The sequence below is a fragment of the Cryptomeria japonica genome, chromosome 9 (assembly GCF_030272615.1).
Source record: "Cryptomeria japonica chromosome 9, Sugi_1.0, whole genome shotgun sequence".
In the NCBI taxonomy this organism is placed as follows: Eukaryota; Viridiplantae; Streptophyta; class Pinopsida; order Cupressales; family Cupressaceae; genus Cryptomeria; species Cryptomeria japonica.
In genome coordinates this window covers 559191839-559209188 of record NC_081413.1, presented here as the reverse complement: position 1 = coordinate 559209188, position 17350 = coordinate 559191839, and the positions used below count along the sequence as shown (strand labels likewise).

Genomic DNA, 17350 nt, shown 5'->3' with positions numbered 1-17350 from the left:
AATGTGACGTACGCTGTGAATATATGATTTCTACCTTGTGATCCGTAGATGGTTAATTTGCTGTAGAAACCAATCAAATCCGCTGTGTAATCACATGTGGAGACCAATCCATGATATCTGCTGGGTGATTCGTTGATGATAGATATACTATATATATTCAACCTGCAAACACATATACTCAGATTGTATACATTGTTGAAAGCCAGTGACTAGAAGGAAGAGTGTAGGTCTTCAGTCGAATCAATATCCTCAGCATAACAGATATATCAATTGAATTATATCAGAGATATAATTCTCATACTTCTGAATTTTTGTTTTAAACCTCTGATCCAAACTTAACAGAGCCTATGGGCTTAGTATGCCACTCCTAATGCTTCCTGCTTTATTATAGTATGGTTAGTCTTATATTTGACATAGTGCAATCTGTGAGTTTCTTTTGGAGCCAATGTGTAATAGATCGCATAGTTTGGGGCACCTTTATGCAGTTATAACTCTGTCCAAGTTTGGGTAATGCAGAATTATGTCATGGATTAATCAAACCTTTACTTCAATGCTTTTTATTATACCTTTGTTGATTCAAATGGTGCTTCTATCTTGGTTAGGTGCAACAATTGGGCAAAGTTCTTGATGTCTTACTTGTAATACCGTGGTCAAGCAGGAAATATTTCACTGCTATCATATAAATGGTCTTGATAAGGGCTGACAGAGGTGAAATCTTTGGGGCCATTGTTGTAAAGTGAGGCAATTGTGGTCGTTCTTAAGGATTTTTCATTAATGTTCCCATTGCATGCAGTTGCTGCATGTAGCTATGTTTGGGTTAGGAGGTTGTTCCAACCCATTTAAAGGTATCTAAACATCAATAAAACTCATGCCAACAACATATCCAACCCATAGAATGGAATCACAAGCTCTATGAATAAAACATGTCAACGAAGAACAGGAACCTTTAAGAATTCCCACTCTATGGGTATTGTCAAATCCAAAAATAGATCAAGGCATACCATGTCTTCCAATCAACACTCATAATAAATTGTAGTTCATAATCACACCATGTAGTTACAAAGAAGAATCACAATGTTCCACACACATAATGAAAACCGTTGCATAAGCTCTCACAACATGTTACAATAACTCTCCCAAGTCCACCACACTGAACTATGTGAACGTGAACCTCCAAGAAGTGACCATAGTACAAGGAGAGAAAACATATAAATCATATCACATAACATGCCCTTCTACCATCATTTTAAAGTGCTACATTGTGTAAATTTGATCTCTTTCACAACCCCGAATGAAACGCCTTAACATCACCTAATTGTTCAATCCTTAAGATCAAACAAAACATATGTATCTCATATAACTAACATGGATGCAAGCCTCTCTAACCAAGGAAGATAAAACTCAAATCCATTCCCAAAACTAGGAATAAGCCCAATGACATGTAAAATCTTCATCGTAAATGAAATCATAAATAAAGTCATATGCAAAAGGAGATAAATGTGCCAAACACTACTCAAATAAATCCTCCAGAACTAAACAATGTGTTAATGCATGTTTTGTGACACTCGTCAATACAAAATAAAATACCAAGTATTCTATCATCTCTTGAACAAGGTAACCTCGAATGGTAAAGAATGTGATCAAGTAAGGTTACCCCAAGGTTTACGATGCGAACAATGTGACTTTACGATGGATAGGCTTAGTGAAAATATGTGATTTGCTGATATCATAAAGGGACTTACACTTATTTGGAACTTGAATTTTGAATTCTGAACTGATTCCAACTTCAAATAAAAGACAAAAAGGGATAATGTTTAGGAAATCTAATCTAAGAACCTAAGGACAACGAAGATAATGGATTTGCTTAGATAAATGGATTCCTTAAATCCAGCTTTGCTTCGTCATGATAACAGCTACACAAAACTGATGCAATCTCCCAAGGTAATGAAGGATTTTCATATTGTAACCATCCATCCGAATACCCAATGTTGACACAATCCAAATGAATATTCACAATCAAACTATTGCTAAAATGAGGTTTAGACTAAACATACACTGCAATTTGCAATCAACAAACTACAAATGGTATGAACCAAGGAATTCCATCAAACATCTTCACATTTCTCCATTGCAATCAATGAACTGCAACTAAACATTGAAAATTATGCATCAATTTCGACATAGTCCTGGCAACAATTTCTGATCTCCTCCTCCTACTAATTCTGCTAACTATTCTTGCTTTCTAATGCTCTATTCTATTAACCTTTACAAATGAATTAGCCAAGCCTTTTATAGTGCTCTCAATTACAAATGAAGGGCCCAGATTGATTCTAAATCAATGACCAAGATAATTTGATGAAACCCTAAGTGAGGTAATTACAACTACCACCTCATACATTTAATATCAACCAATGAGAAAATTCAAGTCCTTGAATGCACGTCTTTTAGGAAAAGGACCAATATAAATTAACAAGGCCTCAATAGCACAACTTACAATGAGTAGATGATGACACTTCATTCAATGCACCCACACGTCCACTTGTTGATGAGTCAGGTTCAATGAATCTAGACATGCTGACTTGTCGTTATTTGATTGGTGGAGATGAATGGGTGCCACCTTAGCTTGCATATGCCTTGTAGTATTAATCCTTCATCACAGAGAAGTCTTTGCATCTCTTAGGAATATCTCTTGATACTTAACATTATCTGGTCCTTTAATTGGTTGTGATTGTTCATATTCCTAAATCACATCATCTTGATCATCTATAGCCCCTTTGGATGAGTTTCTAACTTTGATTAACTCTTCTCAAACTATCTTCCTTGCAATTTCCTTGTCCTTGGGCTTCGTAGTGCATTTGTAATGTCCCTATTGACGTGCGTTTTGTGACCACACCAACACAGAATAAAGTTTCCCAACGGTCACCTTATCCTCTCTTGATCAAAATCAAATGTATGCTAAGATTGTAGGAAGATCGTACTTTGACTCCAAGGTTCCAACTGCGTACTAGCAATTTTATGTGGATATAGGCTCGTGTGGTAGATGTTGTTGGTAATCCAAGGGGACTTACGTTTGGATCATTCTTTCACTTCTTTGCTATGGTTGGAACTTCATCATCAAATATGGCAATTTTGTGATGAAAAAACTTCAAATGAACTGAAATTAAAGGGAAAGGGTTGGAAGGATCTAAATTTACTCCTAAGGGCAGTGATATCAATAGATATTGCTCTAATGGACGAATCCCAAATAAACCAAGTTTCGCTTCGCCAAGATTAACTACAACTCCACAAGAAGTGGTGCAATCTTCAAAGGATGTTGAAAGATTTTCACATCAAGAAAGTGCATTTGAATACCCAAAACAATGCAATCCAAACGACTATCCCCAATCGAACTTATTACAAATTTAGTGGCTTAGGCTAACTTTACACTGCAACTTATAATCAACAAGATGTAAAAAGTACGAACCATGGAAATTAATCAAACACGATTACATTCTCCATTGAAATCAAAGCACTACTCTACTTCTACTCTAAGTGAGGAAGGTGAAACCATGCAAGTTTTGAAAAAATAACTTTAGTGGACAACAATAGAGAACAATGTTTCACTGTTATTATCTCAATAACTTATCGTAACAATTTCATACAAATCTCCCTCCCTTTACAAATGAAGGGGTCACCCCCTTATATAGGTCTCTAGCCTTGATTACATGCAAACCCTAATTAGGGTTTGACCCAAAAGATTCAACACACATGATGCAACAAGGTGGGAATTAACATTAATAACCCATTATGCCCATTATCCATTAATTACATTCTTGCCAAAAATGGCGTCCATTGTGCATTAAATGTACTTTCAAATTAGCCCAATGTGTAATAAATGCTCCTTCATGCAATAAATTGTCCATAATGCTCTGAATGCTCCACCATCTCCAAAATCGGCCATACGCAATAAATGCTCCATTATCTCGCCATGCATTGACTCAGCCGCCGTTTGGTCAAATATTCTAGCAATGAATGCACCACCTTGCTGCCATGCACTCAATAGATTCTCCCATGCAAGTAGACCCCACCATCATTTATAATTTTCTTGGTTGTGCTTCATTAATATGGAATATTCTCTTTGTTTGTCACCAACTCATCCTTTACAAGAATCTTTCCATTTTGGGCTCACAAAAGACATTTTGGAAGATTTTCTTGCCTTACAAGAATTTTAACAAATTTATCCGCTCCTGCAAGAATCCTGTTCATTCGGAATTCTTGAAGACAGAAAACTATTAGAGAGAGAAATTTTATCCGGGAATAATTTTTTGTGCTTTTTGAATTCATCTTGTTTGCAATTCCACCTCGAGGATTTTTTTTTTTGAATTTTGAAGTTTTCTTCTTGAACCTTGATTTTCACGTCCTGCTTCCAACCTTGGGCACATTTTGAGCTTGAGAAGAAATTTTGGAAATTTTGGAAATTTGTATTTTTAACACTTAGTCAATTTATCACTTTTTCCAAGAATTCTGTCTTTAAGTGGGGAATTTCCAACACTTAGTCAATTTAATATAATTTTCTACAATTGATAGAGGCACAAACCTGCCATTCAACTTAGAGGCACCAATCTCAATGTAAAATTCTGCTACAAATTACTTCTCCAATCTGATGTAATGTACAGAATAAATCTGCCACAATATATCCACAGCTATCCCTTTAGCTCTGCTTCAGACTGATCTTTATTTTTACTACAACCTGAACATTATATCCTCTGATAATCTGCAACAAGTCTCTCATATACTCTTTCTATTACAAATTACTTCACCAATCTGATGTAATGTACAGAATAAATCTGCCACAATATATCCACAGCTATCCCTTTAGCTCTGCTTCAGACTGATCTTTATTTTTACTACAACCTGAACATTATATCCTCTGATAATCTGCAACAAGTCTCTCATATACTCTTTCTATTAATTCTGAGATAACATACACATCTTCTTCCCTTTCAAAATCTGGTGTAATATATATTTTATCAGAATGACTTTCTTTACACACACACACCTTATGATCTTTATTTTAATTCTTATTTACCGGTCATATCCATGGGTCATCTTCTTTCATAAATCCTTATGTGTATTTTAAAATGCACCTTTTCATGAATCGTTCTTTGTTCAGGAAATTATTAACAAACAAATTTACTTAACAACTTGATACCAATTGGTACCAATAAGCCGATACCATCCTTAAACAAATCATATCCATGTTTTCTTGGGCTGAGTCAATTTAATGTTTTGATGTCAATATGTAGTTTCTTTATTACCTTAACACTGCTGTAGTTTCATTTTTTTTTCAAATCTTATTGTTAATAGATCAAACCAAAGAAACATTAATTGTTTGGGGAATTAATCGGCAAAACAAAAGTATAAGATTTTTCAAAAAATCGGGAAAAAATGGGGAATTAATTGGCAAAAAATTGGATTTACAAAAAAAGGTAAAAAATAGCAGAAAAACAATCAAAAACTACTTTTAAAAAAAATATTTTAGGGCATTTCCATAGCATAGAGATATTGTAGGCAAATAAAATAGACACTTCAACACATGAATTGTAGAAAATAGATTTTTCGTTGTTTATATTCGTATCACTGAGTACATTGAAAAAAACATACCACAACATAAATAATTCTAGATGGTGATAGATGTCAAAATGTCAATTAGATTTACTTTTATAACAAGCATCTATACAAACATCTATAAATAAAAATAATTTTTATTAGATTGTATAAAAATTATATATACAAACATCTATATATAAAAATAATTTTTATTAGATTTACTTTTTTAATTTTTATTAAATTTAATTACAAGAATCTATGCAAGCATATATACAAGATTCTTGTAATTAAATCTATACATAATTTTTATTAGATTGTAGAAATTTTGTAATTAAAAATTCTATAAAAATTGTAATTAAATCTATACATGTAGACATATTTAAATCTAAGTTATGGATTCATATGTATAAAAATTATAAAAGCATCTACAATTTTTAATTATGTATAAAAACATCTATATTGTAAAAGCATCAGTTATATAGATTTTTATACAGGTAGATTGTTATACAATATGTATAAAAATTAGCTTAATTCAAAACAATCTTTAAATTTTTATACAATTAGTCTTTGAAGTCACTGTGCCCAGTTTGGAGAACTAGTAGACACGTGTTGAGTAGTAATACAGTAATACAGATAAGTATTACTGTATTACTATAAACAAGGCTAATATATGTAATCGCAGTAATAAAGTAATACTTACTATAAACAAGGCTAACATATGTAATCGCAGTAACTTCGGTGAAACCAGAAAGGTATCAAGAAATATTATACAATATCAATATCTTAGAGTCTTATAGGTATCAGATGTATTTGGGTTTAGAAGGTCCTGGTTTGATAGTCAAATGCACAAAGAAGCAGGCACATAATATAGATGAAAAATGGAAAAAGCCACATAATTTGCAGGAATGGTGATCATACTTTTGGGAAATGTGCTCGAAGATGGAGATATTATATTCAGTATAAATGAGGTGTAAAATTGCTACATGTTATACATGGGTTATTGGGTGCAACCTAATTTAACTGAACCAAACTTAGCTAAATATAATTTGATCCAAACTATAAGCTTGCAAGGAGGAGGATTCAATTGAAGATAAACTTAAATAATTGTAACAAATATTTGTTGGTCAAGATATGTCTATAGATCACATATGGATAACAAGTAAAGACATTCAATCTAAGAAAGGATGTAATCTCATTTGATTTTCAATGATTATTTGTTTTAATAAATATAATTAATAATTATAATAAAAATGCATATCAATATAAGAAAAATATATATTTAAAATTATATGTGAAGTTTGATAAAATTGCATGATTGCAATTCATAAGATTTAAAAATTTGATTCAATATTAATAAATCATGAGATCAACTAAATTTAATCAAATTTTTTTTTTAACAATTTTTTTTTTGTCAAATGTATAAAAATATTTATTTTAAAACAGCTTAAAAAGCCAATGCATATGAACACTATAAAAATAAATATGTTTATACATTTGATAAAAATAAATTATAAAATATATAATATATTGATGGCTTCATATATTCATTTATGGGAGGAATGCAAATGACATCACATTAAACAAATAATAAAATCCCTATGTATTATAAATAATATAATTGGCTTCTGACGTGGAAACGGGGGTGGAGTCCGTCGCACAAGTGGGCTTCATATTAGGTTTAAATTTTGAAGATTTTTGGTTGATACTTTTAGCCATAGTTGTTTTCCACTTTCTGAAACTCTTCTGCATCGTTTTTTTGTTGTTTCCCGACTAGCTATGGTTTGGGTATGTAGCGCGAGGGTTTTTTCTCTGTTTCGGTTTTTTTTTTCTGTTTTTTTGTTGATTTTAGGGTTTCGCGTTTTCTGCGATTTTTACCCGATCTTTTGCTACAATTTAAACGTGTAATAATCTTTGAAAATCGTTGACTCAAAAAATGCAATTTTTTGAAAAGAAATCGGGGAAAAGATCGGCTTCTCAGGCGATTCCCAATTAATCGCGAGCAATCGCAATTTTTTCCAGACTTCTGTTTCTTTGGATCAAATGTCTAAACCATTGCTTATGTGACGTCTTTGCTGAGGATCGATTATATATCCATCTTTTGAGTCGGCTGTAAAATAGATAGCAGACTTCCATGAATACAGATTGCCATCTTCTAAAATACTTTGTACAGGGAAATGAATATAGACACATCAGGTTTGCTGCATATAACGTATTACCTCTGCATATTACTGCTGCTTACACAGTCATGTACTTCTGAGTAAGTTGACAAATCTTAGAATAATCTCTTGTCATTCTGAATCTTATTCATCCTTTAATGCTCTCTGTTTAGTCTGATCAAGAGTACAGTCTGATCAGCAATACAATCTGATGAACAACATTTGACATCAATGACAAAAACTCAACACAATCCACTCAAACCAGCCAACCAGACAACCTCAACCACTAAACATTTTCTTGCTTTTATAGAATCACGCTCACAAAAACAACTAAGTGGTAAGGTAAAACCAAGTGCCTCAAAACTATGAATACACAAAACCATTTACCTCAACATTTCACTTTTTGGTACATAGTTTCTGAATATTAAATATTTTTTCTATGTGCAACCCACACATAAAATATCTAACCGATAATACAAGTGGACCCAAATAAATATTTAATGTGGCTAAACGCATCTCCTAAAGATGCACCACAAATAAATATTATTTTACATGATTAAAATGGTTCTTTCTTGTCCTAATAGTGAGTCCCTTGTGTTTGCCCATTGTAGTACTCGAGCACACTCATTTATCCCTTTCAAGAGATTTTGTTTTGTTTAAAAATCCAAAAGGCTTATGAGGTTTTTTTGTGCCTAGGCATCTTAGGCTCCCCTAAGCGAACCCTAGGGAGAACTAGATAAGGACTCAGACCTGGACTAAACACATATTGGTATTGGAGAATGTTCCTAGGGGACTTGGTAAGGACTCAGACCTGGACTAAACATATATTGATATTGGGGAATGTTCCTAAGGGACCTAGTAACATAGTAGCATTAGTGGTGGAGAATGGTACAACAAATGATTGTTCTCTCTTTGGCTTGGAGAGGTTACGATACATGATTGCCCTCCTTTGCCTTGGTGAAACCCAAGCTCATATTCTATAGAGGGAAATTCAAGTAAGAAATGAAGAGATGTGACCTTTGAACTCTTCATCCCTTATGAATTCTCATATACAATAGAGTCTTTGAAATCCTCTGAGAAGTGTTATAGTCGTAGGAAATTCCAAACAATGTGAGATCACTTCATATTCATAATTAGAAAATGTTTTTGTGGACGAAATGACATCTACATAGATATCTGTTCAGTTGCATTAGTGCCCAATGTACTTTTCCTTGCTCTGTTCCTTCACAACTTGATTCCTCATCTTTCCTTTTACTGAAATCTAATTTTTTTGTTAACATTTTTCTACTCTGTTTATGACTATACCAAGTGATAACCATTGCGAAATCCATTTGGATCATTTTCATGGACATCCTGGCAGAAATTTAAATTGTATATGAAAAGAACAATTCTTTCAACTGTATGTGACAGAGTAGAAAAAATGTATGTGACAAAGGTTTTATTAGCCACAGTTGATGAAGATGTAATAATTTTCAGTTATTTTAGGTTTTGCAGTATCAGATAGTGATTTTGAATCATTTATTGGGAATAGTTGCTGTCTAGCAAACCTTATTCTAGTAAGTAGTATGCCAGCTAGAATATGTTTTGAGAATTGGATTCCTATCTAATCAATATAGCATCAAATAATAAGAAGTGTCTTTGAAATAATCACTCGTTTGAACACTTCCAATCTATATTGTTAGCTAATGTTTCTTATTTAAAATGGTAGAAAGAAAAAAAAATTATATTAATGTCCACAGATGACCAAAAGTAGGTCAATGGAACTAAAGAGTACAGCAATTTACAATAAAGAACTTCTAGGAAGAGAAACCTAGAAAGGCCCCACCAAGGGGAAGAACAAAAGCAAAGAATAGGAAACAAGGGGCCACCAACACAAGTGGTCAAGGAACTAGTACATATAGCATTTTAATCGAAATCCTTTTCTTCAGTTGTGGATACTTGATCTTATTTCTCTTTTTGGTCATGATTGATGATGTTCAAATTGATCCATCTTGTATTTTGTGTCAGCCGTGCTTCTGATTTCGGTCTCATGAAAATTGATGATTGTGGACGGGTACTTTATTTCAGTGAGAAGCCTAAGGGAGATGATCTAAAAGCAATGGTAATTGTATTTCTGTTTTGGTTTGTTTTGTGCTTATATGAAATTGATGGATTGCAGTTAGGTTTTTGAATTTTTTCACTTTAATCTTTGATTTAACAGACTCGTACTGAAATTGGATACAGCAAGTGGATACAACAATTCTTGGTTTGTCACCTGAGGAGGCTGAGAGGAAACCTTACATTGCATCCATGGGTATATATGTTTTCAAGAAAGATGTCCTTCTCAACCTTCTCAGGTATGGACAAACTAAAACACATGAGTACTAGTAGTTTATAATTGTAACCAATTCGAATATTAATTGAGGATTTGCAGTGTACTTATACAGAATAAGGATGATTAGATCCAGACCATCTATATTAGACAAAAATTTTAGAGTTACCATCCTAATTAGCAAATTTTTTAGAATTACCATCTTAACGAACAGAGGTTTTTAGAATTATCATCTTAATTATAAATGATTTTGAGGGCTTTAGATAATTTTTTTATCATGACACTGATAATAACTTTGTCATATGTGCCGTATTGCTAGGCGGGCATACCCAACTGCCAATGATTTTGGGTCAGAAATAATTCCTGCATCCATGAAAGACTGCAACGTACAAGTAGGTAAAATTGTCAATTTATATGTAAAAGTACTTACAGTGATTGGGCACATTGCAATATAATGTACTATTCTCATAGATATTGTAAAAGAAGACATCATCATAGAATATTTACTTGTAGACGTGGATATTATCTCTGTTTGGGGAAAACTAAGTGTTCTTTCTTATATTGGCAGGCATATCTATTTAATGATTACTGGGAAGACATAGGAACAATCAAATCATTCTTTGAAGCAAATCTGGGTCTTGGAGCTCAAGTATCTCTCTGTTTCTCTCAGCTCTATGCATGCACACATCCCAAAAACACTTGCATGGACATGTAAATTTTTCTATGGATGGAGGTTATAGTCATAGATTTCTAGTATAACCATAGATATTTAATATTCTGATTTTAACAAGTTTCAAGGACATATTCTTTCAATTTTTATAACTACCACCAACATCTTGACATTTCACAGAGTTAATTAAAGTAGACATAGACCAATGAAATTGACAAGGAGATACTACGGTATATTGCAAAAATCTGTATTGGCTACATGGTCTTATTTGACCGTATCAGAAAACATTAACAATTCATTGTGCAAAATACATAAAATTAAATACTCATTAGATGCCTGAATTAAAATTCATCACTCATCAGATGCCTGAATATGTATTGCATATTTAAATATCAGATACAAGGAACAACAGTTATTCAACAAGTTTCTAGCTTCCATTTCTTTTTTTTTATATTGCTAATAGTTAATAAATATTTATCTCATATGAGGATCAACATGAGACCAATACAAGCTCTTGCGAGCACAATTGTGACATTAATATTAGCTCATTTTGAGAAACCACACTAGAATTAACCAATGAAAGACCCAAAGTCACAACTTAGAATTCCACATTAGATGTCCCTTTTGGGATTTGAACTTGGATCTCCTCAATGAGAACTCAATGCTTTATCCAGTTATGCTCAATCCCTTGGACTTCCATTTCTATTTTGTTTTCAAATATAGAATTTATAATTACCATCATAGATACTCTTCATGATTGGATCTGCACTGATAGTTGTGTATAAAGCCTTGACACTCAATTGCTTGGATTCCTTTTTCTACAAAATATGCCTGGAATGAGCTTTGCCCCACTGGCTTGCATATACAGTTAATACAAGTACAGCTGAAATCAGCAATGTGTGTCAACCCATAGTTTACCATTTACATTGGAGATGTGGCCTCTCTCATAAGCTGAAGTCTTACCAATTTGGGTATGTTAAGATTTTTGTCATTGATGTCAATTTTGGCCAGCTTGATCTCTGAAATTTGATGGTTGTATTTCAGTTTGATGCTGGACACATGGTATTGTTGGTTGAAAATTTTATACACCTAGGGGATGTGCAAAATTTTGGTTTCAGTCACAGTGTGTGAGTATTATACTCTCCTGATTTAGGGAAGGCTCCCCCTATCTACAAACTAAACTAATCTAATATGGGTGGGACAACAATCTTTCTTCTTCTTTCAAGAAAAACTATACTCTTTTGTCTTCACGGAAAAGTAATAGCAATTGGAAATAAATAACAACAAATACAGAAATGAGACTTTTTTGTAGAATTTTTGGAACACTAAGGGAAGCAAAGTTTCCATGAAAGCACAAAGACCTCTGTCACTTCCCCGGGACAGGAAAACAAAAAGAAAGCTCAAAGTCTTCAACTACCTATTCTCCTATCAACCTTTTTAGATGATTTTCTGCTAACCAAGCACAATATCTAGCAGCTCAAAGTCTAACTACTTGATGCACTTCACTTTACATGCACAAGTCTTAAAAATAAAAGTAGCACACAATCTACAAGCTATCTTCCCACTTGAGTTTTCCACACTAGTTTCAGATATGATAAGCAACTCAAAGTCTGCAAGACCAAATCTGAAAACCAAACATATAACTCTAAATACAATTAGCAACTCAAAGTCTGCAAGATTGAATTTAAATCCCTCTTTCACAAAAGAACAAAACTCACAATCAACTCTAGAAAATGTTGTCACATAACAACTTGAATTGGCACAAAGTCTCAACACAACTTGCCTCTTTTATTGAAAGCAATCTGATTTACATCTAAGCTCAAAGTCTTAGAGTGCACATACAAATTGGTAGAATTTTTGTTGCATTGCCAAATGATATCCATTACAATAGACCCCCTCAAGTATTTATAGGAGAGGAGTGTTGAGAAAAAGGTGGGAAGATCCTAACTATCTTGAGAAATTCTCTCAACCACCAAGACTTATTCAACAACTAACTATGACTTATTCCAACGACAATCCTAATTGAACTCAACTTGTAGTTGCTGTACATGTAATTACAAAAGTGCAAGTGATGAGTTAACTTGCAATTACAAAGTTATTTTTTTACATGTAACTTGTCAAAACAAAATTACAAATGCTTAACTAAAACTATTCCATGTGTCTAAAGACACGACTCTAACTGCATCATCCTTTGTCTGTGATGATCTTCATGCTGCTAGAACTTGAAGTATTCTGGATCAGTGAAGACATCTTGAACCGGAACGGGAACTTGCATCCTTAATGATCTTTGTGTCCTTGGCCAACGAACTTCAACCTTGTCTTCTTGCTTGGGGTAGTACTGGTTTTTCAAGAGGGAAAGGGCTGCCTTCCTTTTTTCATGTCATGACCATCTCTGTCTTGAAAGTATTTTATGCTTTCAACCATGAAATGTTGTTGTATCTCTTCTTTGTATCATCCTCCAATCTTGAAATCTGCTTGCAAAATAAGGCCCGTGCCTTAATCCATTGATTTGATAGATTGTGTGTGCAAACCGAACTGACAAGGGAAGGGATAAATTGATGCAAAAATGGGCTCACAAGTGAATTTCGGGTTCTGGAAGCTGCATTACATGTCTGGGAAAAACAAGAGCATTAACTTGCAATTGTGGAGAACAAACATGCAACTTCATATGTGTAATGAGTAAACACAAGTTTGCACTTGTAATTGGACCTTTAAGACTCATTTTCAAGTGTTTTTGAGTGCATTTTGGATCAATTTCGGATCTTGGGAAACGTTTTACAAGTATACAAGTGGGGAAGAACAAATGTGCAATCGGGCTTACGAAACCCGAATGTAAGTATACTTGTAAAAAGGAAAATGAAGTAGTGAATAAAAAAAGAGATTTTGACATGTAGGAAATGGTGGGAATGGTATGTACGGATGATGGCAATGAATATGAGTGAAAATGGAAAGATTTTGGGAAGATCATCTCTATGAAAATGGGAAGATCTTTCAGCATTTTTCCAATTTTGAAACTTGGAATTTCAACAAAAGATGGTTAAGATTTTCAACCAAAGAGGTAGATCAACTATTTTCATCTTACTTGCAATCGGGTTTTAAACTCCCGAATGCAAGTAAAGAGGGAAAATGGGGAAAGACAATGCAATTCACAAATTGCTTTACAAACTTGGAACAAAGGGGAAAATCTCTCACAAAACCGATTTTAGGCAAGAACTAACAAAACTAACATATATACAAATTGATCAAGGAAACTAAAACAAACAAAAACAAGAAAGGAAAAGAAAATACCTTGATCAATCAAAACATCCTCCAAGAAGCAAGAAGCAATCCTTGAAAGAGAAGATTGAAACTCTTAAATAGACATCAAACCACACTCCAAACCCTAGCCACGTTTTTGCCAAAACGCCATATGTATCAAAACGCTCATCAAAAGCATGAAGAATCCGTCAATAAAGACATCCAACCTCTATGCCTAGGCAAGACAAGCAAAAATGATTCAGAAGAAGGAAGATTCGTGGCATTTGCATGAAGAAAATCGTGGCATTCTACAAACACGTGTTTGGTGTTTGAAAGACACAAAACCAGCAATAACGTCCTCCAAATGGCATGAAAGGAGTTGAAAAATGCTTGAAAATAGCAAGGAATGAAATCCTCAACAAAAAATGGTGGAAATCTTCAACAAAATCCTCCAATATTGCTGGTCGGGTTCTTGAGGAGGAATGACAAGTTTAAAATGCATAGAACAAAAGAAATCGGGTTTCTTTCACCTATTTGCAAGTTAAAAATGTTCGCTTTTTCATGCATAAGGCAAAATTGGGTACAGCAAGTTTAAAATGTATGTAAAAGGGAAATAAAACTCTCTTTACAAGTGTTTAACAACTCAACAAAAGACTAGTAAAGGGAAAATAAAATTTCTTTTACAAGTCACAAAAATAACTTAAAAATAAAACTTGTAATAGGGAAATAAAATCCCTATTACAACTTAAAGTGATTTTATAATACTTGTAATGAAGGAGAAAAACCCCTACCATAACTTAAAATCACTTAAGTGGAACTTTTTAAATATATTACAAGTTTATTTAAACTTTTAAAGTTCACTTGTAATATGTCTAAAAAGTTCTTACAATGACTTAAAAAACCAAAAAGCAACAAGGGGGAAATAAAAAGTAAGTTACAAGTTCTATTTTTCATACAGTGCACTTGTAATTAACTTAAAATTTCCCTACAAACACTAAAACAAAGGAAAACATAAAACTTGCAACTTAAGGAAAATTTCCCACCTGTAGTCAGGGAGAAAAAACTCAAAATTGAAGGAAAAACATAGCAAACGAACCCAAAATGCGATGAAATTTGAAACGTGGTTTGAGGATGGACTGAGGATTAAGCTAGTCCAAGGGTGAAGCAAAATTCTTCATCAGGAAGTGTGCCTTAGAGTAAAATTTTCATTTTTTGACAAAAATTTCTATGTAATAGTCCATATTTTTGAAAACAAAAATGAGGACAATAGGTATATCGCTAAGTCTTGTTGTAGCTAGTTTGACTGTGTGATGCTTACACATTGTTCTTTTCTCTGAGGTTGTTTCTTCAGTTAGTTTGACCACAGGTGGCATTGTTCAGAACAGTTACACAAGCGGCAGTGTTCTTCTCTCTGTCTATTTTCTGCAACGTCAGGTATAACTGTGCGAGTTCAGAGTTTGGTTTGAGGGCAGTGTTCTCAGAACAGTTACACATGATTGCTGTCTCTGACGACAGTAACAATATTCTCTGCAATTTCAGTAAAAACGCCTCTATGCCTCTGTTATTTTCAGATTAGTCTGCGGGTTTAGTTTGCAGGTTTATTCTTTCTTTGATTTTTTGAGAAAGAGATGTTTTGTGTGTGTAACAGGTGTTACGGGCTCATAAGCCTTTATTTATGACATGGTGGTTTCACTCTTATATGGCAGGTTTGCATGAGATATTATTTGTGCCTTTTGTCTCGGTTTAAAAAAAAATAATGTTTTAAAATCTGTGTGCTAGATTACATGTTGATATCATTGGAGAAAACATATTTAGAGGATAAATGTTGAGAAAGTTTTTTTTTAAGGTTGAGAACTTTTTGGTGTAAAGGGGTCTTGTTTGATTGTGTTGTGTTGTGTGGTTTTTGAAGAACTGAAGGAGAATGTTTTACTTTTATGATATGTTCTGATCATGGATTATTAAAAATTAGTTGTGAAGTTTCAGCTTAAACATGTAGCTTACTGGTTAAGGAAATATCCTTTGTTTTTGACACTATAATCTGATGGCATAATATTGAGTTGCTGAGTAGAATCGTGTGGTTACTTGTAGCCATGCTAAAATAGAATGTGTGCTGGTCGAGGTTAGTTTGCTGAGTGCAGATTATCATTTGAAGATTCAGAAATTCAGGGCATTCATTTTCTGTGATTTTACAGAGCTTGGTCTCAGGATATCTTTTGATCTGAAAATTTTCAGAAGTCATTGACTTGAAGCTGGCTATTAAAACATTTATATTTGTGTGCTCACTCAAGTCTACAGATTTGATACTTTCGATGCACTAGAGCTGTCTGATTTTGAGAAGAAAATATCTTCAAACTAAGAAACAGCTGTATTACTGAATATTAGAACAATCTGAAGGTTTTTGTGCAGTCTCAGATACCTCAATGATTATTTTTATGTAAAGGAGAATATGTTGCTGTGTTATGTATAGTAAGAGTTTTATGCACCGCTGCATAAAACAGTGAGCTCTCATTTGTGTCTCTCATAAAATTTGAAATTTATTCTCAGTGTGTTAGTTTTTTCAGTTTGAGGTTGGAGCCTCATAAACCTTGAGTTGGTGCTCTTCTTGTAAATTAGTGTTGGTGCCCGCTTAATTTTAACGGAGTTTAAATGTGTCGTGGTTTTTTACTCGAAAGGGTTTTCCACAAGATAAAAATCTTTGTCTCTGTCTTTCTTGTTACCAGCCTTTAATCTTTGTTTCAAGTTGTTAATTGTGTTAAAACATTGATTCACCCCCCCTCTTAGTGTTTTTCGTTTGCTTTTCACGGTATACACAAGTTGTCCAATTTATATAGAAGGCTTTCTTTGAGGTACTGTGTAGATGTTCCTTCTGACATGTGCTTCTTTGAACCTTGCAATTGTTGATATACTCCTCAAAAATCAACATCCTATGCACATTTCTTCTTATATGCCATATGAGTTTCAGGTTCCAATTGCATTTTTGTACCCATGGATGAATTCTTTTCATTTTTGACAAAGTAGGCCTAGATAGCATATCAAGTTCTTATTAGAATAATATCTTTATAATTAATTAGTTAATGGTCGATGATGTAACATATTGTACATATTAGATAGTTTCTAATTTCTTCAGTTTACGATTGTTTCTTAATAGAAACATGGTCTATGTGAATGCTATATGTACACTTCTATTCTTTTAATAAAATCATTGCATTCCGTAACATGGCAGCAGAGCGGGAAAACACAAATTTGTTTTTCTAAGATGTCGAAAGAAATTTTTAAAGTGTTTTGAAAAACGATTTTTCTAGTTAATTTTTTTTTCTCCCGTGGGTCTGTGTAGCGGGTCTGTGACGTAGGTTCTCATGCGTTCTCGTTTGTTTTCTACCTTTTGCG

General features: G+C 33.5%; 1 protein-coding gene across 1 annotated transcript in view; it reads left to right on the top strand.

Moving 5' to 3' along the window:
- Positions 1-17350, top strand: part of LOC131070818 (glucose-1-phosphate adenylyltransferase large subunit 1) — a 93627-nt gene that overhangs the window by 16606 nt on the left and 59671 nt on the right. The window contains exons 7-10 of the mRNA XM_058006480.2: positions 9753-9846; positions 9969-10081; positions 10376-10448; positions 10625-10705. Of these exons, the coding sequence (XP_057862463.2) occupies positions 9753-9846; positions 9969-10081; positions 10376-10448; positions 10625-10705 (361 nt within the window). The remainder of the gene's footprint in view (positions 1-9752; positions 9847-9968; positions 10082-10375; positions 10449-10624; positions 10706-17350) is intronic.